This window comes from Lepidothrix coronata, unplaced genomic scaffold, assembly GCF_001604755.1.
Source record: "Lepidothrix coronata isolate B3197 unplaced genomic scaffold, Lepidothrix_coronata-1.0 Scaffold136, whole genome shotgun sequence".
In the NCBI taxonomy this organism is placed as follows: Eukaryota; Metazoa; Chordata; class Aves; order Passeriformes; family Pipridae; genus Lepidothrix; species Lepidothrix coronata.
Genome location: NW_016690316.1, coordinates 1,168,220 through 1,194,661, shown reverse-complemented (window position 1 = coordinate 1,194,661; position 26,442 = coordinate 1,168,220). Strand labels below are relative to the sequence as shown.

At 38.3% G+C, this 26,442-nt stretch overlaps 1 protein-coding gene across 1 annotated transcript in view; it reads left to right on the top strand.

Annotated features, from left to right (window-relative positions):
• The first annotated feature begins 4,058 nt into the window (after positions 1–4,058).
• The window catches only part of PALMD (palmdelphin), a 49,741-nt gene continuing 27,357 nt past the window's right edge, over positions 4,059–26,442 (top strand). Inside the window, exon 1 of the mRNA XM_017827195.1 lies at positions 4,059–4,381. Within this exon, the coding sequence (XP_017682684.1) occupies positions 4,338–4,381 (44 nt within the window). The 5' untranslated portion in view covers positions 4,059–4,337. The remainder of the gene's footprint in view (positions 4,382–26,442) is intronic.

Below are 26,442 nucleotides of genomic sequence, written 5' to 3'. Positions count from 1 at the left end.
TTCCATAGAATAACTGCCCCAAATGTTAAGGAGGATCACTTCCTTCTCTTAGGAGCTAGAGACACATCAACCTCAGATAGATTAATAAATGTTGGAGCTCCAACTATAGTATAAAACTACAATACCAAATCATGATAAAAATCAGAGGCCATGTACACATCTGCAAGGACTGGACTTCGTGAGAAACAGAGCTGTGGAATGAAACAGTTGGTGCTGGTGACCTGACATCCTCACCATGCATATTTCCTGGGGGCTTATGTCAAAAAAACAACTAATCAGGTCTGACGAGGGACTGAGTGCAGTCAGTGAGCCTTGAACATGCTGTGCTCTTGCAACACTTGTCCTTTCAGTGTCATCTGAAAGAGATCCAATAATGCACCCCAAGACTGCTCCATCACATGAATCAAAGTGCATTTAGCAGAGACAAGCAGATTCAGAAGCACATTCCTGATCTGAGCTAAAGTACTAATCTGACACACTGTAAGGTCTTCTGTATGAGACCCTAACAGCAGAATATATCGAGGAAAAAAATACGTCCTGTGCTATGCCCAGAGATGCACCCTTGAAAAATGGAATCAGGATGCATCTTCTAAAGTGAGGTGATGCTATGTAAAAGACAAAGAGATAGGCAGGCAATTTTTTTACATTAAAGATAATAGAATGAGGCAATTTAAGGTAATTTTCCTCCCTTCAAGAGAAAAAATTGCTTTTACATTTTAATTTAATGAGAGCAGCTATGCAGTATAAGCCACAGAGCTAAGCAGTGAAAAGTGTCTCCTCCAGTGTCTTGGATCTTTCTCCAGTGACAGTGAAGTGACAGAAAAAAGATTAGGATTTTTTACTGGCTTAAGACCTTTGACATTCTCAGCTTTTCTGTATCTAATCACACAAAATTAACCAAAGGTATTTTGACAATGCCTCAATAGAAATAAAATTCTTTTTATTCAGACAGAAATTAAATATTGTAACAAAACTCCAAAAGAATCTATTTTTAGTACTCTGTGAGAGATTAAATTACAATAGGAATTGTATATAATTGTTTGGAAATGTTTGCAACAAATTTAAGAATTTCTTAATTAAGAAATTTCAAGAATACTAATGCGAAAGGTGGTCTCCTGCCAAATGAAACACAGTTTTCTATCCATTGCAATGGATCAGTTCTTAATGTTCATGGGTAATAGTTGCAAGTCTGTAGAGGCTTCAAGTCAAGTTGTAAATTTCCATTTCAACATCTCAATATTTTTACCCCAATTTTAAGAAAACCTAAGTATGTACAGCTCTTGGCTGATATAGGTAGCACTTCATGAGAACTATGCAGAAAAGCTGAGACTTTGCTATTGCCTCTTAGACCTGACCAGTTGAACAAAAAGTAATGAAGCATAAATCCACCAGCTGCCCCTGATTGTTCAGTTGCCAACCCACCTTGCTACTGCTTTTCTGTTCTGGTTAAACTGAGCAACAATAACAAAGATAATATCTTAACAGAGGAGCAAAAGGCATTCTTTTACTTTAAAGCTGCTTTGGGTTAAAATACAATAGCAGTCAAAAGAGAGTAATCAAAGTAAAGAAAGTATCATGACATATATAATACCATGTGGCAGTTCTGGGAACAAAAATTATCTCTTCAGACAAAGTTCCTGTAGTACAACAAATAATATTAAGATGATTTCAAGTTACAGACACTACTATACGAAGACACAAGTCTCCATATAAAGTATTGCCAATGTGGTTTGTGGTCCTTTAATGTAGAACTATGCACAGTTTTGATTGTCCAAAACAAAACCACTAACTGCATATTCTTACCTATTGCATCACATACTCAGACAATGCTTTCATGAATAAACAAAAAAAATCCTCATGTTATGAAGGAACATTTTCTTACCAGTCACAGTCTGGCAGGTACCTCCCTGTTTTGTCCAGTCTTTTCTGAATATTTGTGTAAGTTCATAACATTTTCGTCCTGGTTTTAATGCCATCATTCAGCCATCGGTTTACCCAAATTTGACCAAACCATTCACAGTGGACCAGAATTAGACCATTGTCAGTAACATATATATATGAGATGCATACAAATTATATAGTTATAGTTCTGTAATTACACTTCTTGCCCCCTTTTAAAAAAGCTTGTAGGCTTGTAGCAAAAAATAATTCCATGGGTATGTTTTTAGAGACCATAAATAAAAAACAATTCGAAAGAGAAATATTCAAACATAAGCTATACTGTTTCTGTCCACGTAATAAAAGCACAAACTATTAAATGAATTGGGGCTCTTGCACTGCTGTGAGAATAACTGTGTCCTGAGGTACTAAAGAGTTACCGTCCCCGACATGGAACCAACGCTGGCCGCCCTTGCCTGCCCTCCCCTCGCCCAGCTGGCGGTGCCCCGGAGCGGGCCCAGCCCCGCGCGGCCGCGGCAGTACCGGCACCGCCCGCCAGAGGGGGCCGGCACCGCGCCGGAGCTCGGCCGGACAGCGCGGGGCGGCAGAGGGGTCGTACCGGGAGCTGGCCCGCGCCACGGACACGGGCTGCGGGCGTCCCAGGAGAGCTTAAAGAATCCTTTAAAAATGAAATATTTTCAAAATTATGACATTTGGGTTCCTATGCGATCTAAAGATGCAAATCTTGAATAAAGGAGTTAAAGACTACTCTTTTAATCTCACTTGAAATTATTTCCTTACTAGTATTTAACGTATTTTTCTTATTTTTTTTTCCGAAGGCAAATAACTAGGGCAACATATGCATGAGAAACAAAAGATTTTTTAGGAGTTCTACCTGATTGAGTAATGAAAGGACACCTACAAAACTATATTTTCAGTTCTTTTGTATTTATGTGCGCAAAAGATGGGAAGAAGTCAAGAAGGAAAGCTAGGAGGTGGTACCGTGACAGAGTTCACTTTCAGCTCTGCTGGTAGGAGGCCAAAACTCTGTAACTGATGAGTCTCATAAGTCAGCAGCTCCTCCGCGTCAGCAAGGAGCAGACCTTATTTACAGCTGGTAACCTTGCACAGCAGGAGTTACCTCTGGGAAATGGGGCACACTGCTGGCAGAACAAAGCTTGGATCAGCCAGCACAAGCCTTGTAGACTTGGTCACAGATTGCCACACAGCTAGTGTTCCTGTGCCACCCAACGCCTGTGCCAACCTACTTTTACTTCTATTACAAAACACAAAACAATATCCCAGCTGGCCTTTGAATATTTCCACATCTCAAAGAGATACCACGTTGCCAAAATGGAAATAATTAAAAAGACCATATCTTTCTGTTACAGTTCAAAGATTTACATATCAGGTTCCCCAACCCCTGAAACCTTCAGCGCAAGGGGCAATGGCCCTTCACATTTCTGTCCTGTTACCAATTTCCCCATTTCCTTAACTCTTTGTTCCTCACATATCTGCTTAGGGAAGCAGCTTTTCCAGATTTTTCAATTTGTCTAATATACTGCTTGAATATTTGAGAATGCATATTCCTCTGGCCAAACCTTTGCAGATTCTCTGTTATGGAAGTGCATGCTGCAGTCTGAGATATGGTCCAGGGGTAAGTATGGCACTCTGTCAAAAACAGAGATATGTTTCCTCTCATTCTTCACATGCTACTAGATGGATAAATCAAGGTGTCATGAAACTTGACACAGGAAAAATCGAACAGGTGCCATGAAATTATTGCTTTCAAAGCAATTTCACATGAAACAAAGCATGAATTGATTACATATCCACTGTAATATTCTCATTGTACCTCTAAAAAATTTTAGCATTCCTGATCACAGAAGTTCCATTTTAGAATGCATTTGCTGTGATGTTCCTTATTTACTTTGAAACAGTTCATGATATGATAGTTTATCATTTTTGTTAAAAACAACCTTTAGCACCTGTCTAGCATTTTTTTCTGTCCCAAAATTACAGTAAATCACAATCTTTACCTCACCTGCTAATTTAGTTAGGCTATGTCCAGAACAAGGGGCCACAATAAATGCCAAAGTGAAGGCTACACCCACTTGTAAATCACACAGTCCCAGGTCTCTCAGTTAGCAAGTTAAATATTTACTAGATTATAACTGACAAAGTAGGACCACAAGTAGGTCCCTTAGATGACAACTGATTTATCAGAGGAGAAGTCTTTAGCAAGTATTCCTTAGCCCACCATGGACATTTCTGAAATAGCAGTCTCCATCTGCTTTTCTTAACCCCACAAAAGAAGGTCAGATTTCGCCTGGATGGATATGTGCAAGAAGAAAGCACAATAACACAGCATCAAAGGATTTATCGTCTCAGCCTGTACTGCTCCCAGTCCTCTACTTTGTTGTCAATTGTAAACTGGGAGTGATAAATGTGACATCAAAATGCAGTCTCACACTTCGGTTTCTGAACACCACCAACAAAAAAGGTAAGGTCACAATTTCTTAAAATCTATTTAGGCTGCATACTGCTTTCAAGAAATGTGTCTATCAAAATCTGTCTTTACATAACATTTTGATTCTGCTCTTTATCCTGCTTTTCTTACTAAAAAAAAAAATCCTAGTTTATACATCTACAGTTATTGTATGGGTCTGGATTATGAATTTCTGTGCTTTCAGATGTGAGAGGACATGACAGAGAACTATTTTTACAAATGCACTATACCTTCAATGCATTTGTGCCAGCTCATAGTGGATGAGAATCTATTTCAAAGTTAGAACTACACAAATCTCAAAATATTTGTGTGACTCTGGCTATAGCTGTTCTTGAGAGACAAGGGGGAAATGGGGAGAGAGGATAGAAAGACAGGTGGAGAAGAAAGAAGAAAGGGTTGTCGAAATGTAGTTAAATTTAATCTAATTTTTCTAAACCTGCTTCTGTGATATTAAACAGTATTAGAGAGTGATTTTGAATACAGGAGAAATACAGTAGTCACTGTGCTGATTTGGTCATCAGCAAAGCAGCAATGCATAGCAATAATCACAGCTTATACAGATACAGATTGCACAGTTCGGCCTTAATTTAAACCAGACTTTTCACTGTCAAAACTAGAATAATTTATTTTAATATGAGAATCTAATTAGCCAGTTCTAGTTTAAACATTCTGTATGATCAGGAAAGGCATCAAAAAGCACTGTGAGGAGAGCCATCACCAAGTAACAAATATAAACAAAGATTACTTCTCTGCCTTGCTTGGTGCATATTCTTTGGACCTCAGAACTACATCCAGCAATGGATTGCCTTAAACATCCCCCACACTGAATTTCCTACTGTTTTATGTGATTACTCCATTATCAGAAGTTGCATTCTCATGAAGCTTATGTCTGACCTAACTTCTCAGTCTCTAACCTCCATAAATTACAGTTCCTGCTCATCTTTTCTCACTCTTAAAATTGGTTATTTCACCTTTCAAACACTCCAGTACCTTAATCTTCTCCTTAAGTTACTGAAAAAAGTAACAATCTTTTCTCTCTTGCTTTTCTAAGTTATATCCTCAGATTGTCCTTTTATTTCAGTCTCCATTTTCTCTGTTGCATTTTACCCCTCCCCTCCTTAGCCCCCAACCTGTCAATGGAATTTGCCTGCACAGACAGAGCTTTTCTGTTGCATGAAGAAGACATTTCACCTGACTGTTTACCTTTCTGTCACAATGTGCTTTAACAGTGAGACTCAGAATATTAATTTCAAGTTAAAGTCTCAAAGAAGAAAATTAACCACAATAATTTTTGCCTGCTTGTTGTAAATTATAGCCTTCAATATTCATTGTTTTCCATCTGTTTTGGTAGAGACATTTGTCTGTTTTAGGGAAATAAGCAGGTGAATCAGGAACTGATTTAGAAATTACCAAGTTTCTCCCATGCTTTTACTATAGCTGTTGGTATTCATTATTTCATTTAAATAATACCCATAACATAAAATATGGGGGGTTTCCCTTTAATATCCTAAGCTACAAATTAAAGTGTTCTCATGCAGATTACCTAGGAATGTAGAATCTCAGTTCCACTATCAATCAACATACCATGCATGTCACAATAAAAATTGAGGCTTACACAAAGGGATCCAGGCACACTAGGTGAATGGACACAAAGATGAGAAAGGAAAATCAAAGCTGGTTAATGTGGGATTGCTGAATTACCCACAGGTATGTTTATGTGGCAATATTTGGTCAATAAATGGACATCAGTATTTTCTTAGGCAAGTGAAGATGCAGCTGTGTACACAGCTCTTGCCAAAAATGCAAAGAGGATATGTAAAGGCTGAAACAGAATGTTAAAGAATGTTAACAGAATGTTAAAATGTGCTTATAGAAATCATTATCACAAATTTTCTAGAATATTGTATGCACTCTCATCTCTGCATCTAGGTAAAGGGTTTTTGAGAATTAGAACAGATTTGGGGAAGGGTAAATAAAATACTTTACTCCTTGAAAAAGAAACAATACTAAAATTACTTATTTTAGAAACACTGCAGAAATAAGCAGACAATGTCAGAAACATTAACATCTAATCTGTGTGCATCTCTGTTCAAAAGCAAGGAGGCATTTTATAAAAGTGAAAGGTAGAAAAATTAAAATATTTTACACTCACTGCAGTCAAACTGTTGAACTAGGAGGCTGTTGAAATCTATAATTCAGTATTAAGAGAAGGATAGAGTAGCTATTTCCAGAATTTTCAAGTTCAACTAGAAGATGAGCTTTGTAGAATTATTTAATGTTTCCAAATTCAAGCCAATCTTTAACTGCTACAGATCAGATAAGGCCCATGAGGGAAGAGGGAAGAGCAGTTTATTCCTTATCTGCCTACTGTGAGTCTGATAGGCCTTTGTCAGAAGTATCAGGACTGGACTGTGCAGCATTGGCAAAGGGATAACAGACATAGATCCAACTTGGTTCCCTTCTGGGATGGCATTTCAGTTTTCCTAGCCTTGCCAGTAGTCAAATAGTCCAATAAGCTTAACACTCCTGAATGTCCATATTAGAGGGAATAAAGAATTTACATTAACCTGAAAATGCAACATGAATACTTCTGTTCACATTAAAATGTTTATTTAATATATTTTCAAAGTGTGCAGAGTTTCATTTGCCCACATACTAGACTTGTTTTAACGTGCATTGTTTGGGGGTTTTCATATGCAAAGAATCAAGAACATTGTTTTGTTAACAGGAAAACTAACATGGCAGAAAGAGATGCTGTAGTCAACAAAGGGAGTCAGACACTTTCAAGAAGCAATTAATCTATTTTAGGAATGGCCAAAGTGCCTCTGGAGCTACCTATCCCCACTGAGTGCACAGGGAATTTAATTTCTACCTTACTTTTACAGTGAAACTTGCACATGGAATTGGTAGAATGACATTCTACCACAAACTTCTAAACAATATTAGTATGTGATTACTTTAATCTCAGGATATCAAACTCAACAAAGAACTGCTCTACTAACTTCCTGTGAGAGGTATGCAGGCTGATGTGAAGATTTTTACTGATTTTGGTTTTAAAAATATCACTTATTTTAAAAATGAAAATAAATCCAACCTCAGGAACAGAGAAGGCTGAAATTAAATTCTGACAGCTTCAGTCCAAAAAATGGCCATTGTACAGAACGTGGCTATATAGAGCAAAAGGCAGGGAGCAAATAGCAGTGCTGTGATTGCCTGGCACTGTCCATATCACCTTCAGGCTGGGACTTGTGTAAATCAGTCACAACCAGCTATGCAACTGATAGCAAAGTTTATCTGCACACAGAGCAACAGGAGCCCGTATGATTTCACTAATTTAAGTACTTGGAAGCAGCAAAGAAAAGGCGTAATAGGTCATGTCATGAAAGTCTGAAGGTAAAAGGGTTCAGGGCAGGGTAGGAAGGCTGGGTGTTGAGGGAAGTCTGGACTGACTCAGAGTGACAGCAAAAACAGCCTGTTCCACTGCAGTCTATCAGGGCACACAGTTTCCAGCAGTGCTACACAGCAGGACTCAGTGGTGGTCATCATAGCTCAACACCTACCCAGCTGTTTCCAGGTGGTATTTTCTGTAACAAAACAGAGTAACTTTATGGAAGCATTTCAATCAGAGTAAACTCGTACTCATGGAACACGCTCATGCCTTAAGAGAGATGCTTCTATTTGTTTAAAGAAACTTCAAGTTTTGGAATTCTGGAGGGAATTCACAATCTGCTATGGAAATACACTGTCAGATTCTCCAGTACTATATGTTTCCATACATGGCAAAGGACAATGTGATTCTTAGCAAACACTATGTATATGTGGTTATAGGGGGTTTTTTTCTACCTATGGTTTTCTACATTTAGCACCAAACTTTCACTTATTATCATTTTGGAAAGTTTTCCTTTGCTTGTGCTAAAGTCAACACAGTCCTCTTATTCCTTTTAATTCCTGCACCCCTTGAAGTACCTTTGTCCATACTGATGACTAAGGAGGTTACAAGAGTCGAGTTTCCCAGGGGCTGGATGGCAAGTGGTAAGTGTGAAAGGGAAACCGCTAATGAGCAGCACTTGCCTATTAGTCATTACCTAGGGAGACTCCCACTCCATCTGTTGATTGAGGCACAGTTCAACAGACAGATTACCCAGATTTGATAAGGAATATTCCCAGCATAGGAAGGACTCATGCTTAATAGATGGTAATAATATTAGTCTAACATTCCACGTGTGTCAAGCAGTGCAAACAGCCTCAAAAATATTTGATTATGGATTCCTTGGGGTATACATTAACTAAACTCAATGGTGCTATGCTGATAGTTTAATTCTCAAATTCGTATGTAATTTTCTACTTTGGAAAAGCCATGCATTGATTGAAATAGTCAACATAGACCTCTGGACAAATTAAATCATGAGAGAAGAGGTGAATATTTTCCAGGTTTACTTTATAACACTGTACTTACTTTCTGTCTATAATAAAATCCCTGAAATGAGCATACCAGCAATTTTCAGGCAATTAACAAATATAAGAAAGATTTTGGAGAGATCATTGACACAGCAAGCACCTGACAGGCCTGCCAGTGTTTTCTTATGAAAACAAACACATAGAAGCTACTGCATTTCTTTAACTTCCCAATAGTCTGCTCAGGTCCAGATATCAAGTGATGGATGACTTGTCACACTCTATTCCTACAAAGCAACCATTTTTAGTAATAGTCTATATAAATATGCAAGTGAAGTTATAGAAACTAGTACTTTTTGCTATTTTCTTTACTTGTTCTTTTCTGTCAGCTGCTACATGAAAGCTACAGAAAAGCATGCTTCCTCTGTAATATATATATATATAAACAGAATGACCATTCAGTAAATAATGGATTTCCATTTCCTAATCTCATTTTAAGATAGGGAGATCACAATATCTTAATATTTAACTGTGAAATCTGGTCTGTCTAAAGCTTGTTACAGAAAGTTGGAATATATTTATACGTCCATTTACTTGTAGCTTAATTTCTGCAGTTCTGTATTCTAATTGAGGCAGTTCTAAATGTGCAAAACTTGCTTAACTATAAAGTTTTCCCATGCACTAGGTAAATCTGAGAAACAACTCAGAAGATCAACATTTTCTACCCTGAACAAAATAGTACTCAACTCTGACTGCAGATTGCAGAAAAAGAATAAACACAATAATCATGCTCTTTTGGGAGGCCTGAAAATGCTGACTAGAGGAAAAAAAGGTTCAAATTTGTAGGATCCTGCATCCCTGTCACAAAAATTACACAAGACCTGTCTTAGGTAGGTTACAGACATCTCTGTCACTGTGGTTGCACCCATAATACCTGACCACTCCCATTTATAGAACAGGATCAACCTACTAAAAGTATGTCAGGACACAGGCTTGGAGATCCTTGCACTTTAACAGCTGCACGTGGAGGTGGACACGTGGCCCCTGAGCCCAGTTATAAAGTTTCTCCTGATGACTGGAATGGAATTTGGGTGTGAATCCATTCATCTTCAATTCCTCTATCTAGAATGTGATAAGACCAAGCCAACAATTCAGGCTACAGTTGTGCTTCTTACTTAAATGCCTTATTTTCCTGTTTGCCACATTTCCTTTTTCAAAAGGCCATCCTGTGGGAATAAAGAGCTCAAAAGCCAAATAAAATAATAAATTTTTGCATTTCATGATGACATGTTTAGAGCACTAATCTTCCTTCACATTCCCAAATGTTTTTCCAGCTCATGGCTATTTCAAAGATGTATTTGAGGTCTGGACACAAACAGTGATTTATTTCTATATTTATGATAAGATCTCATTTCTTTGCATGTAAAGATTACAGACGTTTTCCATTTTCAAGTAGATGGCATCACAACTTGCTTCATTCAGAAGAAAGTTTCCACTAGTTTGGAAACAGCTAATGTTGGCAGTGCTAGCTGAGCAAACAGTAAGCTGGAAAATACAGCAGATGTTATATGAAAGAGAAGAAAGTAGGAAAACTAACAAGCATTTGTCTCCAAGCCTGGACTTGTCCATCAGTTAGTTTCACTGTGATGGCCTCCCTAAAGCAAGTACTTGAAGGTAGGTATTTGTCTGCTGCATAGACTGGAATGTCAAGTATTTGCAACTTGCTCTAGGTTGCAAGAGATGTGAGTCAGTCCTGTTGAAATCATTATAATGTGATGGTACAGTTGGAGTATTGGGGAAAATCTACCATGGGGATTACCAAGTACAGAAAAAAACAATTTAATGCTCCAGGAAAAAGCCATCACAAGGAATACGAAATAGTTGGAGAAAAAAATCTGAACGTGGGTTATACTCTTCCTACGGTTGTGGGATCACACAAGCATTTATGCAAACAACTTCTACTGCTTTTTGTATCAGCTTAAGAGGTAGATAAAATCAGTCCCTACATTAAGAGTTAGGGGAAAGGAGAACAAGTATTTTTTTTTTGCTAATGACCTTGACAGTAACCTAGGTCAAAGCCTACAAAGACACCGGGCCTTTTTACACACAGCAGAGAGTATGAGGTAAAGAGACAGCACTCAGATAGCAAAAGGAACCCTTTGAGTCTTTTGGGTATCAAGAGACCTTTAAATGCAGTAATGAAAAAAAAAAACAAACATTGTCACTGAAATGCCTTTCACCCTAGTTGACCCGTCTCCTCATCAACCCACAGCATACTGATGGGCCTAAGCAGGATTCTTAATTGTTTCATGAGATTTTTTTTTCACGTTTCGCTGAAAAATGAGAAAAGGCAAAACCACTTCTTTGCAAATGCATCTTTTGAGCAGGCAGCAGTGTGACTCACAATGAATAATGAAAAGCCACGCTAAACAGTGTATCCATTAGAGAAAAACTCTCAAAAGGGGATTCTCCTGTGAGATTCAGCAGAGTCATTATACTAAAAAGCTTCAGAGTCAGAGGAGTTATAACTGTACTGACTTGAAAGATACCCAAAGAATTAATTTGGCCCTGTTTGTTTTGGTAATGGCTGACTAGCCGAAAATGAAAGCTAAAAGAATTTGGAAACACCGGAGTAATCTTATTTCCTTTTTCCCTAATGCAGCTGGTCCAGAGTTCCAGTTGACTACAAAATACCCAGGATGATGTCTGTCTTGACTGTCATTTGTCCACATGTTGCTGCTAGAAATCAAAGATTTATGTTCTCAAAAAAACTTCTTGGCAGATACTCCCAATGGTGTTGCAGAGGAATTCAATGTACTGAAGCACATTAATGCAGTTTGTCTTGTATTTGGGCAGGGGGCAAATATACTCCTCTATAGATTTAATCCTTAGATGCCATTTCCCATATTTTCTGTCTTGAGGCAACAAGTTTGAACTTGAATCTGCTGACAGTTTTTAATTATATGTTTTGAACTACAAATATTTAATATCTAGGTGCTCTTTGCCTCCTCAGCCCCTGCATGGTAGAGATTACCATGCCCTGGGATTGCTCAGTTAAATTCAAAAAGAGTCAGCAAATTTCTTGGAAGAAATTTCTTATAATGAGATGAGAATATTTTCTAATTAATCCTTGTATTTCAAGACATTGTTTCGCACAGTAAAAAAAAAAACTAAACTCTATCAACATATTACTGCATTTAAGAATTAAAATTTAGGGAGGCTTAAACTAATTATGCATGACTGCTGTTTTGGTATATGCATTGTGATCCATGCAAAACTGAGCATAAAGATGGACACAGTCCATTCCCTAAGTGGGATTTTTAGTTCAAGTTCAAGAACTTTTGTTAAAAAATAAACACTTTCTTTCCAAGAGGTTCAGAGTACACAGAGATTACCATCTTGAGGTAAGAATTGAACTGCAGTAAGAAGCTATTAATTCCCATCTATATGGAGTTTTTCAAGGGCTGCCAGGTAGAGGATAAATCCAGGTTGTTTATTAATTCTAGCATAACTCTACAACATCTCTCAAAATAAAAGACAATGATAATGTTCCTTACAAAGTCAATGCTAGGAGGGTAAAGATTGTATTTGTGTCTTTAGAAAGACATACACAAAAAAACATTATTTTAGGAAACTACCCCCAGGAGTCTATATATGAGTCAAAACCTACCTTAAGCATGTCACTGAAAATTACTTCCAGCTTTCCAGTCAATTTTGAGCATTACAAGAGTAATGTTCTTTTGCCTGACTCTCTCAAAGCAGATGAGGTGCTAAACTCTTTGGCTGGCCCCTCCTTCAGCCCAGGCTTGCCATATCCCAGTGCATGCTATAAAGAAATTACATTGCACAGCCAGAACCTTCTTTAATAAATTTGATCTCACAAATAATTAAAGCTACTTCCCCCTGACTCCCAGGAGCAAACTTTGGGCTGTAACTCAGGAGATGAAAGCTCTTTGGAACCTCATGCTGCTTGACAGTCCTCAGAGGTGCTCACAAACAGGCCTGATTCTGTGCCCTGTTGGCAGAAACTTGAAGGTTTCACATCAGTTTTAGGGGGCTTAGGCTGGATATGAACTGATGAACAGACATGAGGATCAGGTTCTATAAACTGAGGTTTCATGAATTTCTGTTCTGTATAATTAAGTTCTAGCCACACTGAGTTGTTAGTATTAATTTCTCTATGCTGCAGGCTGGAAGGGTCACAATCAATCACTATGAAGTGTGTGCTGGCACCCACATGGCTCTCAGTCACGGCATACAAGCACCTATGTTCCTTGTCAACATTAGCTTAATCCAGAATAGAAACATGCTAAGGGAATTAGTGTACCCTCAGAAAAAATCATTATCACATCAGGACTTCAAAAGAGGGAGAACTCTCTCAAGCAGTGTCTTTTTGCTCTTGACAGGTTTCATGCAGTCTGATGGTTGTGTCACTGTGTTGTTCCCACACAGCTACTGGGTCATCCTGCATTTACGTGTCAGAACACAACACAGCCCTCTTCCACAGGCAGTGCAGAGCCTGCGAGGGTCTGACGAAACAAGTCTAGAATGTACCCACGCACCACAAAATCTACAAGCCCCAGCAGGTTCATCCCGGGAGGAAAGCCAGTTTCTGTGCTTCCTTTTTTGAAAGCGCTTCCTTCACCACAGATGAACAAGTAATACTAGATGTGCTGCAGGTTAACCTTTCTGGGCTCTTACTTCTCCTACAAACAGTGGTTGGGAGAGGTTTACTCTACTACTGTTTTCACTGATGCCACACAGACTCCTGCTCTATGTCCATCCTATAACTCAATTTCTTTGTCAGAATGAGGTATCAGCTGAGCAAGCCCTGCCTCATTCCCAGCGTGGGAGCTGAACTGCTGATCAAAGAGCTTTCAAGCTGTGTTATTATATACCTGCCGAAGGCCAGACGAAAAGCCAAACTATAGATCACGAAACTGCTTCTTCAGCAACTTACTTTCTTATGTATCAGTTAACTTCTTTTCCTAGTGTTCATCATCAGTCTCTGATCCGTGATCTCTTCCCTGGTTTATGTATTCTTGATGTTCCAATTATAATGTGTTCAAGCACGATCTATTTGAATGTTTCCAGAGATACACCTATAAGTTAGTCACTGACATGAAATAGTACCAAAAGTAAAATGAAACCAAATTAATCAAAAGCAAGTAGTGGGATTCCTGCATGCTTTCATAATTTTTTCTTTTTCTGGTCTTAAATACTTTTCTGGGGTTAACTTCCCCTCATCTTGCTCACTGTTAATACTATAGCCCAGAGAAATCTCCCACTATCAATGAGCACTCATCAGAAACTCTCATATTTTGCGTATTTGGGACCGTGACCCACTATGCTCTACCTTTCCCATTAAAATTTGTAACCTTTCAGGTAGTGAAATGCTCTGCATCTTTCCCAAACTGGAAGGTATGGTTAGAAAAAACCACTATTAATACCATAATCCAGGCTATTGTCCAGAATAAATACAGACAACTGAGTCAAAAAAGGAGTTATCCAGTAACAGCTAAAGTTAAGAGAGCAGGAGGCTAAGTAATTCCAGCTAGTTTTACGTGAGCTTTGGCACAATTGAATCATGTTATATTATTTAAAGTACATTAAATACATGTTTTCTAACAGCACAATTTGCTTGGTATTGATGAGGTCTCTAACATAATCAGAAAAGGTAGCACATACCAAGCATCACAGATACAAAGCCAAGACTTTCATTTTCTTAGTTCACAAGCTCCCCACTGGCCCCGTTGCCTGCCCAAGTGTTTGCAAGACACCCAGTGTGACTGGAGTACACTATGCTTCACTGGTGGTACAGGACTGCACAGACTGTGTTCTATCAGTGGTCAGATCTCTGAATGAAGGAGCAGTTGTTTACAGAGATAAATGCACAAGGATATCTGAATTTATGGATTTTACATTCATAGAGGCACATTTAACTAATATGTGCAGACCTCATCACCAAACCAAGTGCTGTCATCTGCTAATGTATGACATCAATCTGGTTGCTCATTTAGAGAGGGCACTAAGGTGAGATCATAGACTCATAGAATCATCAAGGGTCAGAAAAGACCTCTAAGATCATCTGAACTACAGCCCTCTGTGAAGTTAGTCAGCCTGCTACATTCAGGCTTCAGTATGCAAAGAACTGAGAAGTCAGCCAAGTCACACAGAGACATTTTCTGAGGGGGACTAAATCACATGACAGGGCCTTCCCTTGGCAAATCAACAGGGATGAGCTGCTTTTAGCAAGTGCAGCTACTCCTGAAAAAGGATGGTAATGGCATAAAATGATTAGCATAGGACACTGTTCAAGGGCAAAGCACATTTGCTAATTATGACTATAGTACATTAGCCTGCTGCTGGGTCCATGCCATAAAAAATAATTTGTTAAAAGGTAAAGTTCTGGACACTAGTAAGGCACAGCAGCCTATTGCAACAAAAATAAAATAGAACAGAGACACTCTCTGAAACACAGGCAGCTCGTAGTTCATGGTGAGCACCTGCTTATGACTTCAAGGTTTTCAACAAAAATCAAGCCATTCTCTCCTGGGCTGGGCTGGCCTGAATTTTGGTAGCACAGAATTCCATTTTTGCTATGGTTGGTTGCAATTGTTATTTTATGTGGACATCTATACATCAAAAGGCTGATTAAAATGATTTTTTCCTAACATTTACCAAATTATCAACATGGTTTTAAGTACCAAGTTGTTTTAGGTTCCAAATTCAAATCTCCTCTAAATGGCTGTTCATGTTCAACAATGGCACTCTCCTCTGCAAAGTAGGAAAGTACCATTCTCCTCATCTGTCAGGTGGGAAGCAGGAAATACACAGTGGAGCAGGGTTGATTTTCCTGTCTTACACAAACTCATTCCCAACTCATCTAGGCTCATGAGAAGACAGTCAAAAGACACAGCCTTTATAAGCACATTTCTTGATTCAGACCACCAAAAAAAATGGCAAATCCAGTCCCTATTTGAAAATCACTGGTTCTGGATTATAAAAGCTTACCGCTTAAGATGTACACAGTTCCAAAAGGAAGGTTGCAAGCAAGCGGATTCAGCAACTGTCACAACAAACATGTTCTGTAAATATGTTCTGCAGCTGGCACAGTAGGACTGTGGATGATATTATAAAACTGACAAGCAACTGCCAAAATCACCACCTACCCGGGACAAATAGAAAATTCCACGGTTTTAAAATTTTTTAAAATTTCTCCAGGAGATGTTAAAAGTCAGAAGGTAATTGGAAAAACATCAATAAGAAATCTTTTCACATTGCCCTTGATTAAGCCATTTTTGTATCATCTAATTAGTCACTTACCTGAGCAGGCTAAGAAATTTCTCAGGTTTTGCCAAGGATTTCATCATTTTGCTTTTGTCATTGCTCTGGAATTATTGTCCATTGATTATAAGGTCAACAGAATCAGCTTTTTAAAGCTGAAGCAATGGCGACTACACTCAGACCTTGTTCCATCAACTTCGTAATATCCCTCTTAAAATTCTCTTCTTGTGTGCAGAAATTTGAATTTTCAACATTCAATCACAGAATTTTGTTATAATTTTGCTAAATTTTGCCTTTTACTATCAAATTTCTATCTGTAAAAAACAGTGTGTTCCTGAAAAACCAATTAACTCTCTATTTAATGAGTTAGACTCATTCTGCAGAATATAGTTGCTATTAAATCCTTCTATTATTCTTCTCATAACAGTCCCGTGAGATTTTAGCATGCCTCTTGAAACATTGTCAGCAAAATTGGACAATCTATTCCCCACAACAGTTGCACTCATTCCCAAATACAGAGGAAGTTTCAAATTCTTTAGAACATTAAACATTTTAGCTACAGGTTTGCCATCAGATATATATTCCCTTGATATATATTCCCCTGATGATTCAGCATGACTCCCAAGTTCTCCTCAGAATCTTGAGGTGTCAGGACTTGCCTTAATATGAGGCATTTCATCCTTTCTAAACACGTGGCCCTGCTTTTGATAGTATTGAAGTAGATGTTGGTTATGAACATACATTCTGCTAGTGATCCAATCACCCCATGCCAGGAAACTGTCATCTTTACTCCTTACCTCTCACAATCTCTGTGTTCTCAAGTTGGCTTTACGTAAATTTGATTACTATTTTCATTGATACCTTCATATCTATTCTATTACTTTTCCCAGAAGTGACATCAAATCAGAGTAATGGAATTTATTTCCCATGTGTTAGTACTCACTATATCACTTTCGTTTAATCCATTTTTAAATCTTGATCCAACACTTTGCCTGAAACTGATGATATCAGACTGACAAGCCAAAAATTATCTGGGTCACACTATCTGCTCCTTTAATAGCAATGCATATTTCTCTCAGAAATTTTGAACTGCAATATATGATATCAATTAAAGCAACAACTTTCTTTTTTTGAAGACAACATTTCTACTTCCCGTACTAAAGAATGGTAAAAAAAATTTATTCCTCTCCATTCAAAAGAAAAATTACATCTGCAAAGGAGAGAAACCAGTCAGGGCTTTAAGGTTTTGTGGAAGCAGTTTGTATTCTCTTCAGATATCACAGCAGCTTAGTTGGAAAGTAGCATATTTGATAGAAGTCACTAGAAAATCTGCCAGACCTTAATATGATGTCGTAGATGCATAAACTCTTTCTTGACTGTAGCATTACTCATTTTTCCTTTAATGCAGGACTGCGAACACTAATTCTGATCCCTCATTGTGTTGATGGGTGAGAAAAAAACATAACCCCTCCCCATTTTGGTGTTCACACAACTGCTCAAAATGTTGCCAATTTATTCTGTACGTCTGTATCACACATTTGTCTTGCAAAGAGTTTTTATATAGCAGTGAAGATAAGCTGCAATTTCCTAGCATTTTTTATTCTTGTTTAAAGGAGGAAAGAAGAATTTGAAATTATTACATTATTTTCCCAGCCAATATATTAATCTTCCAACAAGAATTGTCTGTTCAAGATAACTAACAGGAAGACGTTACCAGTTGAGTCAGATGTTTTTAGATTCCATTGTTTTGCATCAGTTTCTGTTTTCAAAACAGTTGCCACAGATCCAGACACTGAAGAGTAAAAGAGGCCACTTACAGTTTGATTTACAAGCATAGATTTTCTATTTCACAAAGGCACATCAAGATCTCAACCACTGGCAATACTGTACCATTTCAGTTCTAATCAGTACTAGTTTTGAATTATAATAATTGTAAACTAGTACTGTCATTTATATTATGTTTCTTATACGTGTGAGCCTTAAGAAAAAAAAATAAGATTCACTTCCTTAGCCCTACAAAACACGTGGAGCAATTTGTCATTTCTGATTTGCAGAGGGCCATGGCAAGGTTCTGTTTGCCATGTAAAGGCATAACTGTGAGTGAAGAAATATGAAACACTGCTAATGAAGGACCTTCATGAGATGCAGGAGCCCAAAGGAAAACAGAGATCTTCAGCTATTCCTATGTAAGGCTTTGTTATTGATTTGAGCCTTGTGAACCACAGTTTGAAAAGAAAAAACTCAAAACCCTGATTAGGCAATTCTAACTCTTTTACTTGTAATTAAGCAGATTGGAAGCAGATGCCATCAGAGACTCTCTAAAATTATGAAGTGCTGAAATTAACCCAGGCATACTACTAATTTAGTCTACAGTTTGAGAATGCATGACAGATCTCAAACTGTTTATTAATCATCCCACATACACATGGAAAGAGATGGCACCCTGTTCATGAACTGTTGTAAACCTTTTCATTACTCATGAGAATCCAATTATTTAGAATGATTAAATGACAAAATAATTGAATAATCAAAGTTGGACAAACCAAAGAATTAAACTAATTTCTATCCCATCTTCATGCCTGAAACCAAGAGGATCTAGTTAACAGAGGTAACTGTAAATTAGAGAGGTTAGTCATTGTTCTCACTAGATAGAAGTGTTCCTGTAAATCAGGCAAAGGTTTGTTGGTGAATCACTCAAAAGGTCAAGTGAGAAAATTAAAGGCAAAACTAGATTTAAAAAAAATATAACTAAGAGGTTAACATAGGATAATAGACTGTAGGATCTAACCATTTTAGGATTCATTCATAGCATGCAGATAGCAGTAAAAGGGTGTGTGAGGTAGGGAATGGAACAGAAAGAGGATCCCAAAATATTGATTTATCACAGGAGGATTTGTGTCAGTCTATAGTATATTTGCCTTTTAAATATGTTTGACAAGCTGTACTACAGGTAGCTTTTACCTACAGCAATTAGAAAATCACAAATTAATCAGTGCTTTCAAGAAAAGGTTAAGTAAAGAACTTAATTTTCTGCGAGAGAAACAAGAAGAATCAATAGTCAGGATATTTTGCTGATCCACATTCCTCTCTGAAACCTCTATGTCACCAGAATAAAATCCCACTTGCTTCAGTCATGCTCATGACCTTTCAAAGTCTGTCCTATATAATACTTCTTGTATTATTCATGTTGGTTTTGAAACTGGCATTTAAATTTCACTCACTCAATGACAGTCCTATACTGCGAGCATTACAAGCATTATACACAACAAAACATAAAGGAACAAACATTTTCAGAATGTTTGCTCTTTATCACGTTAGGGACAACTAAACGGGGAGATTCAAACTGCGTCGACTGCAGTCTGGCAGGGCAGACGGTGCTCACTGAGAGCTGTACCCTGGACCTTCCTCAGCAAATGCTGACAGAGGTAGGCAGATTTGCTCAGGCTTTATGGGATTAGTATAGGATAGGAGAAATACTAAGGATTAGGATAATGTCTAGCAGAAGTGGGAGGAGGAGGTGGGAGAGATTGAGGCTCACACAAGGTGTTTTGGAAAACAGATGCTATCCCTTTGGAGAAAGTACCAGCCAGCAGCTCAGCTGTTCCTGTCAGTTTTGCTGAAGCTGTCCATAATAGTGAGGTAATTAAGAAAAAAGGCTGCAGTCAAAGGAATGAGGACTTGGAGGAAGAGTTGCTTTTAAGCCTCTACAGACCCATTCCACTCCCAGTGTTGTCAATTCTAATTGCAAATTTACATATGGTAGCACACAGCTGCAGTGTTAGATCACCTCTGAAAAAAAACAGTGCAAGCACAGGACACTCACACAGCTCTGAAAATCCCCATTTCTCAAGTCAAGTCCCCAGTTCACTATCTGAACACAAAGAAACTAAACTAAACATAGCCAGGAGCTGTGGTCACAAGGTGCAGAAATTTCTCCTTTTCTGATCTAAATTGCACTTCTTGAGAACTCATACCCGTATCTTACAGAATGGTTCAGTTACCTGCAGAAAGCCAGCAATTGGATCTCCCAATAAGGGGAGCTTCTTCCAAAGTTCCCTGAAGCCAAATGGTTACTACAAAAGCCGTTTGCTGCCTCTGTCAAGAACCACCATGCCTCAAGACATCTCTTATTTGCAGGAGTTGTTCAATTTGTGATGATAGAGAGATACTCTTAAAAATGCAAATTCATTAGATTTTTTTTTTAACCAACTATGCTTCAACAAGTATTCAAAATAGGAACCCAAAATCATGACCTGTCAATATTTTATTTAAATATTTACAGAATTATGAAATGAATGACAGGCTAGAAGAGGATATAAGAAAAATGTCTATGTGATTAAAAGGCATTAATTTCTCTAGATAAGACCAACATAAATAAAATGAAACCGTGTCGACCATGAAATAAATTCCACGCACTCAAACTGGTAAAAAGAATTACTTCAGAATAATATGAACTTTGATGTAGGACATTTGTTAGGACTAAATAGAACTAAGATCCCTCAGCTCTGTTTAAGGTCCCTTCAGACAGATTATTAGGTTCCCCCAAAGTCCCTCCCTCTGCCAGCTGGAGGTCTAAATTGACATTATTAAAGTTGTTTGATCCATCTAACTTTAGTTCTTCCATTTCTGAGCTACATTAAACAAACCAACAATAAACCACTGCAAAAATTACTGAGATTTATGGTACAAATTCCAAGCAATACTGATATAAGTGGCTGTCGCCCCAGAGAAGGAATTATTAGTATGAAGATACCAATTATATCATACAATGAGAGAGAGGGTATTTCCATAAAGAATGTTCCTGAATCTCAGCAGAAAAAAATGTACATGTATAAATAAATTCATTATTGACTTGTACTGATGTTTGAAGTGTAGACTATACGAAATGACGTTGATGCTACTTACACATGGTATTCCTTCACTGAAAGGACAGATTACTCTGCCTGCTACTTACGCTTCTTCTCCCATTGATGACAGTCCACTGGAAATTAAAAATATAAAACTTGTCATACAAGCACTGAGCAACCATGAGATACTGACAATTTTTGATTGCAATCCTGAGCTGCATTAGCCAAAATAAAATTAGAGGATGACGGCTGTTAACTAGAGAGGTTGGAGTGCTCCTGATTTTTCCTTCAACCATCAACATTAATTGTGTCCAATCCAATGTGACTATAAGCAAGAAACATGGATTAAATTTCTAATCCAAACCCCAACAGGTTTCTTAATGTCTTCTAACTGTATCAGCTGTACAATAAAGCTAGATCCACCTGGCAGCAAGCTGTTAACATTGTGAAATGAGAAATTACCTGACAAGCCCCTTTTCCAGATAAACACAATGCATCAAACCCTTTTCAAAAAGTAATTTTACCTACTGGCTAAACACAACAGTATTTTCAAATTTAAAAATGTTTTGTTAAAATAAACTATTAAAGTAATATTTGACTCCAGCCTTTGCAGGCCATCAGTCTCCAGGTGCATTGGGACAGTGAGAAATCTATAAAGACTGTAATGAATCTCCAAAGAGATCCAACTAAAGATCCTACTTGCTATGCTGAAGAGGCATTTGCAAAGACACTCTTCCGAAATAATGCCTAATGAAGCAGTACCACGAGCTGCAGATTAGTTTGGCTTTCCTTAAGTCATGGTGTAAAGAAACTGTTCACATCTGAGAAGATATGACAAGGAAAGAGCTTTTATATTCTCCAAAATATTCTTTCATACAACTTGCAGCCAGATTATTTTTTGCATTGTTCATGAATGGTAAGAAAATATTAACCTTTGATCTGCCAAGAGTGTTTCAAAGGCCTATTCAGCCTCCAGGGGTAAGAAAAGTAAAAAAAGAAAGTTTCCCCCCATTGTGTTAAATAGCCTGTAAAGGTAAATTTACATGTAACAGTTTAGTTTATCTAACTGTTTACCACCTTTCTTCCTTCTATTTTCCTTTTCTTCCTACTTGTTCCTCCTCTTCTCCTGCTCTTTTCTCCTCCCCTGCATTTTCCAATAGCCACAGTTTCACCATCTACTCTCTCCCTTTACCACATTTTGGCACTCATCAGACTTCTCTGGGAAATGATTTGACTTTTTAGCCTAGCAGTAGCCACCTTTTAGCTTGGTTAGTTGTCTGCCAGCTTAGTGAACTGATTCAGTGAGCAGACAGTCAAGACAGCTGTGAGAATACATGTCCAGGATAGAGAGCAGCAGAATGCCTCTCAGCACTACACAGTCAGTATATCAGGTCAAACTTCTCATGTCATTTCACCCTAAGTGAACACCAAGCAAACTGTAGAATATCACTAAGAGGATCCACTTCAGATTCAGGTGAAAAGAAGGAAGAATCATTCTGATAAGAAAATGTAGCTATGAAACAGGTCTGAAATCCTGACACTCAAAAAAAATCTTGCAGGAAAAATTAGGAAATTGTACTATATCAAGTTTTTTGCTCCTAGTTAATAGTCACCCCCTAAGGTAAACGGTTAAGTAAATATACTGTGCTGTGAGAAGCAGTAGTGAAATATCTGAATCTGTTGAATAACAGAAGTTGGTGACATACTCTCACAGGCATCCGGATGACTACTCAGCCTCAGCTGCTTGTGCTGCATCCCTGGCGCTCCTCACAGCAGGCTCGGCCGGCCAGAGTCCCCTCCCCATGTTATTCAGATGACCTACCCGGCCCTGCAAACCAACCGGGCACAGCTGAAACAGTTTGAGTGACTGACAAGCTGAGAGTTTTTCCTCAGCCGCTGCTTCCAAATAACAAACTCCACAGCAAAAACAACAGGTCTTCAATGAAGAAACTAGGCCTGCATTTGCAACACCTGTTATTTGACATAAACAATCTTATCTCTGCTAACAATAAAGTTTAGCATAATTTTATCATGTATTTTTTTCCGTTAATACTTGGAAAGGCTTACGCAAAACAAATTGTATGTGGGATATTTTTTGCCCACACACAGCACAGGATACCGAATATCTGGAAGCACAGGAAGGATTGCCAGAGTCTGAAGTCATCATGTTTCCACAGCAGTTTCAAGTTTCAGATAAATAGCTAAACACACATGCTTATTATACACGTCAGTATGAGGCCTCTCATGGTCCCTGGACCACTTGGTAAGGTAAGCCTGAGGCCTGCAGGGTGGCTCAGTTCATCTGGCCACTCATCACTGCCACAACAGTCATGTTTCTTACACTTTTCTCCTCTTGCTGCTCATCTTCCATCTGGAATCCCATTCCTTCTTACTCCTCCCTAATGCTACTGTTCCTGTCATCTCCCATTCAGCCTATGCAGCTCACTGACAGTGGACACCTAAAGATTTGAGGGTTAAGGTTTGCTTTTGGGTTTTCTTTTTAATTGCTCTCCTGACAGATTAGCAAATTTAATTGGTTCACAGATTAGTCAGACGAAAGGAAGTGAATGGAAAATGTGGCTGGAAGTGTGGGAGGAGAAAGCAGTAATTCCTCTTTGCTCTGCTGGGAGCTATCAGATAAGGTTCATCTCATCTTGCAGAACATCTGAGCTCCAGTAGCTCAGACCTTGCTACAGACACAGACTGGTTAGGCAGCTTCTCAGAGGAGCAGCAGGAGAGCTCTGCCCATGCCTCCGGAGATGGGAATCAACTGACGTAACCTACGCAGGTTGCTGAACGGCTTCACCACCTCCAGCCTTGTCCCTGTCTCTTCTGCAACACACCCTCCCCAGCTCCAGCTGCAGAAGGAAGGTTTTCTCTTAAAGAATTCCTACTTCAGCTCATGTCCTATAACAAATTATCTGTACTTCTAAGGCTTTCACCAGCAGCACTTGTACTCGAAAACCACACCTGGCACAAAGTGTTCACAAAAATATGTCTTCCAGGCCCTAGTTTTGCTCTGCCATCTTACTGAAGCCTCTTAGACCCAAGCACCACTACTGTTCTCTTCGTGTTTTCCAACAGCATCGTGAAACCAGAATCAGAATATAACATGTAGTTTACTTACTATTGACAGCACAGTACCTGTGGTTTTTTTTTTTTTTTACTTTCCCCAGGATTTGGCCCTGGTTATGGAGTGTTTGTTTTCACTTAATAAAACACAATCAAACTACGCAACAACTAAAGCTGGTTCTCAGAGCCCTGCTAAACATTCCGCACACAGTTGGCTGGGTAGGATTTAAAACTCTGCCCTATTCTTAGAAGTGTGTATCTGCAGCAGTTGGAAAATGCCAGGTTGCAAGCAACGCATTCCACATCATGTTTAAGGCACCGATCCTGACTATTTCAGATTCTTTGTGGGTTTATTTATTTCAGTTTACATTTTAAAAAACCAACCAAAAAAACCCCCACAAAACAAACACAGTCCTATCACTTATCTAGGTACCCAAACACTTTCTGTTCAGGGCCTTACATTTATTATCACCACAGTAATTACACTGAAACTATTCACTGAAGTGTGGTTTTTTAAGTGTGACACAACCGAGTTTGTTAAAAGTGCTTTGGAAAGGGTCCCACATTCAGAGTTTCATAAAAGATTTCAAAAAGATATGAGGCCAAGAACTAACAAGTGCCTGGGAACATCAAAAAGGCTATGAAAAACACAGTTATCTGGTTAAAAAAATAATCAGTGGACTTTGACAAAGTTCACTGTGTAATTTTAGAAAATAGGGGCAAGATGGTCTAATTTCGCACAATAGCATTTATGGGTGAGTTCCACTGTGCATATAAGACACACATCTACCATAGAAGAATTGTCTGAGCCCGTGCTGCATTCTAAAACCTCTCTATAATATTGGAAGGTATCTGAACAATAGACGTATTATAAAATATGATTAAAATAATTAGTGTATTAAAAACAATTGAAGATAATGACCAATAGCTGTTTCTTTACTTTGACTGTAATGATTTAATATATTCATAGTTATGAATAGCAACAGGAAGGGAGTTGTACCAACAGAAACGTAATAGTTCAAGGCTTTTCCTCCCAGAGATTCAGGGGAGGTGTCTACTCAAACAAGTAAAGGAGATAGAATTTAACTTCATAAAACTGTATAAAATTGAGATATTCAGATATCATTTTGCTTCAGTGAGAGCACCCAAGAAATTCATTATGTTAGAGACCTGCCTAATAGGGCATTACTTCCCCAAAATTGGCCTTCAGGGCAAAATTTAATTCCTCCTGAGGGGTGGCAGATGTTTTGTTATGAACTTCCTCTAAGATCCTAAAACGTACACATTTTTTAAAAATTTCAAGTGTATAATTTGATGGAGGGACAAGAGCCTTCTTGTAGATTTTCAATTTTCTATTTCTTACTGGCTTATTCTTCACTTTAAAAGGCAAAATCATGGTTCTAGCTGGAGAAAAGACCAATCGACTGAGGCATCTCCCATACCAGACCTTTGGGTCAATTGACAGGACGGCTGCAGTAAACATTTTCAATGAGCCCTTCACTGAAATTTATCTTCTCTCCATTCCTGCTGTCAGGGATTTAAGGCTACATGCAAACAAATGCATAGTGGCAGCACATTTGCTCACTGCAAGAATATAAAATTCTCTTTGATGCCGAGTCCAAAACACCCTTTTCCTGTTTCAAACACAGTTACCAAAGGCAGCTCATCACAAAGCAAAATAATCAAAGTAGTTAAGATTCACAAAATGTTGGTTCATGAACTCAGTAACCACTCTTTCCAAAAAGTACAGGCTATGTTTTCAGCTGATAACAATCTGATCAACTCCAGTCACTTCAAACTCACTTTTCGAAAGAGTGACTTGCTCCTTACCTTTAACACAATGTTTCTTCTCAGAGGCAATTTTTTGTTTCTACAATAATCTATATCTCACTCTATGCGTATTACCCCAGGTTAATGATGTACAAGGAGGAAGAGTAGAACTGAAGATGGTTTTGTATGTAGAGTAAGGCCAGGGAGAGCTGCTACAGTTCTGAAGTGACAGCATTTCTCTATTCCAGTACTCAGACATTGCTCCAGAAATGGACAACAGAAATTGCATTTTCAGATGTGAAAGTACTTCTGTGGTCCTACTTCCAGATTTTGGTTCTGGATGTTGCATTCTTCTAAATTACAACCTACTTTTCTGTAAGAATTCAAAATGCAACTCTTTCACCTTGTGCTTTGGATTTTCATTATTACTGCTACATTAGGTACACAGTGCAAAATGGAAATGAACAAAGGAATAAGTGAAGCAAAAAAATCCAACCTGTATGACTCACCATACGATACAAAAACATTTTCTGCATAACTCAGAGAACCTATTCTACCAAAATAAAAATACGCTTCCCCCTCCCCCCCCCTTAAAGTTGCAGATTAGGTGGTTTCCTCTGGATATGTTTCTGGCAGGCAAGTTCTGAAAAACCTTGTTCCAAGAATCCTGCAGACTGAAAACAC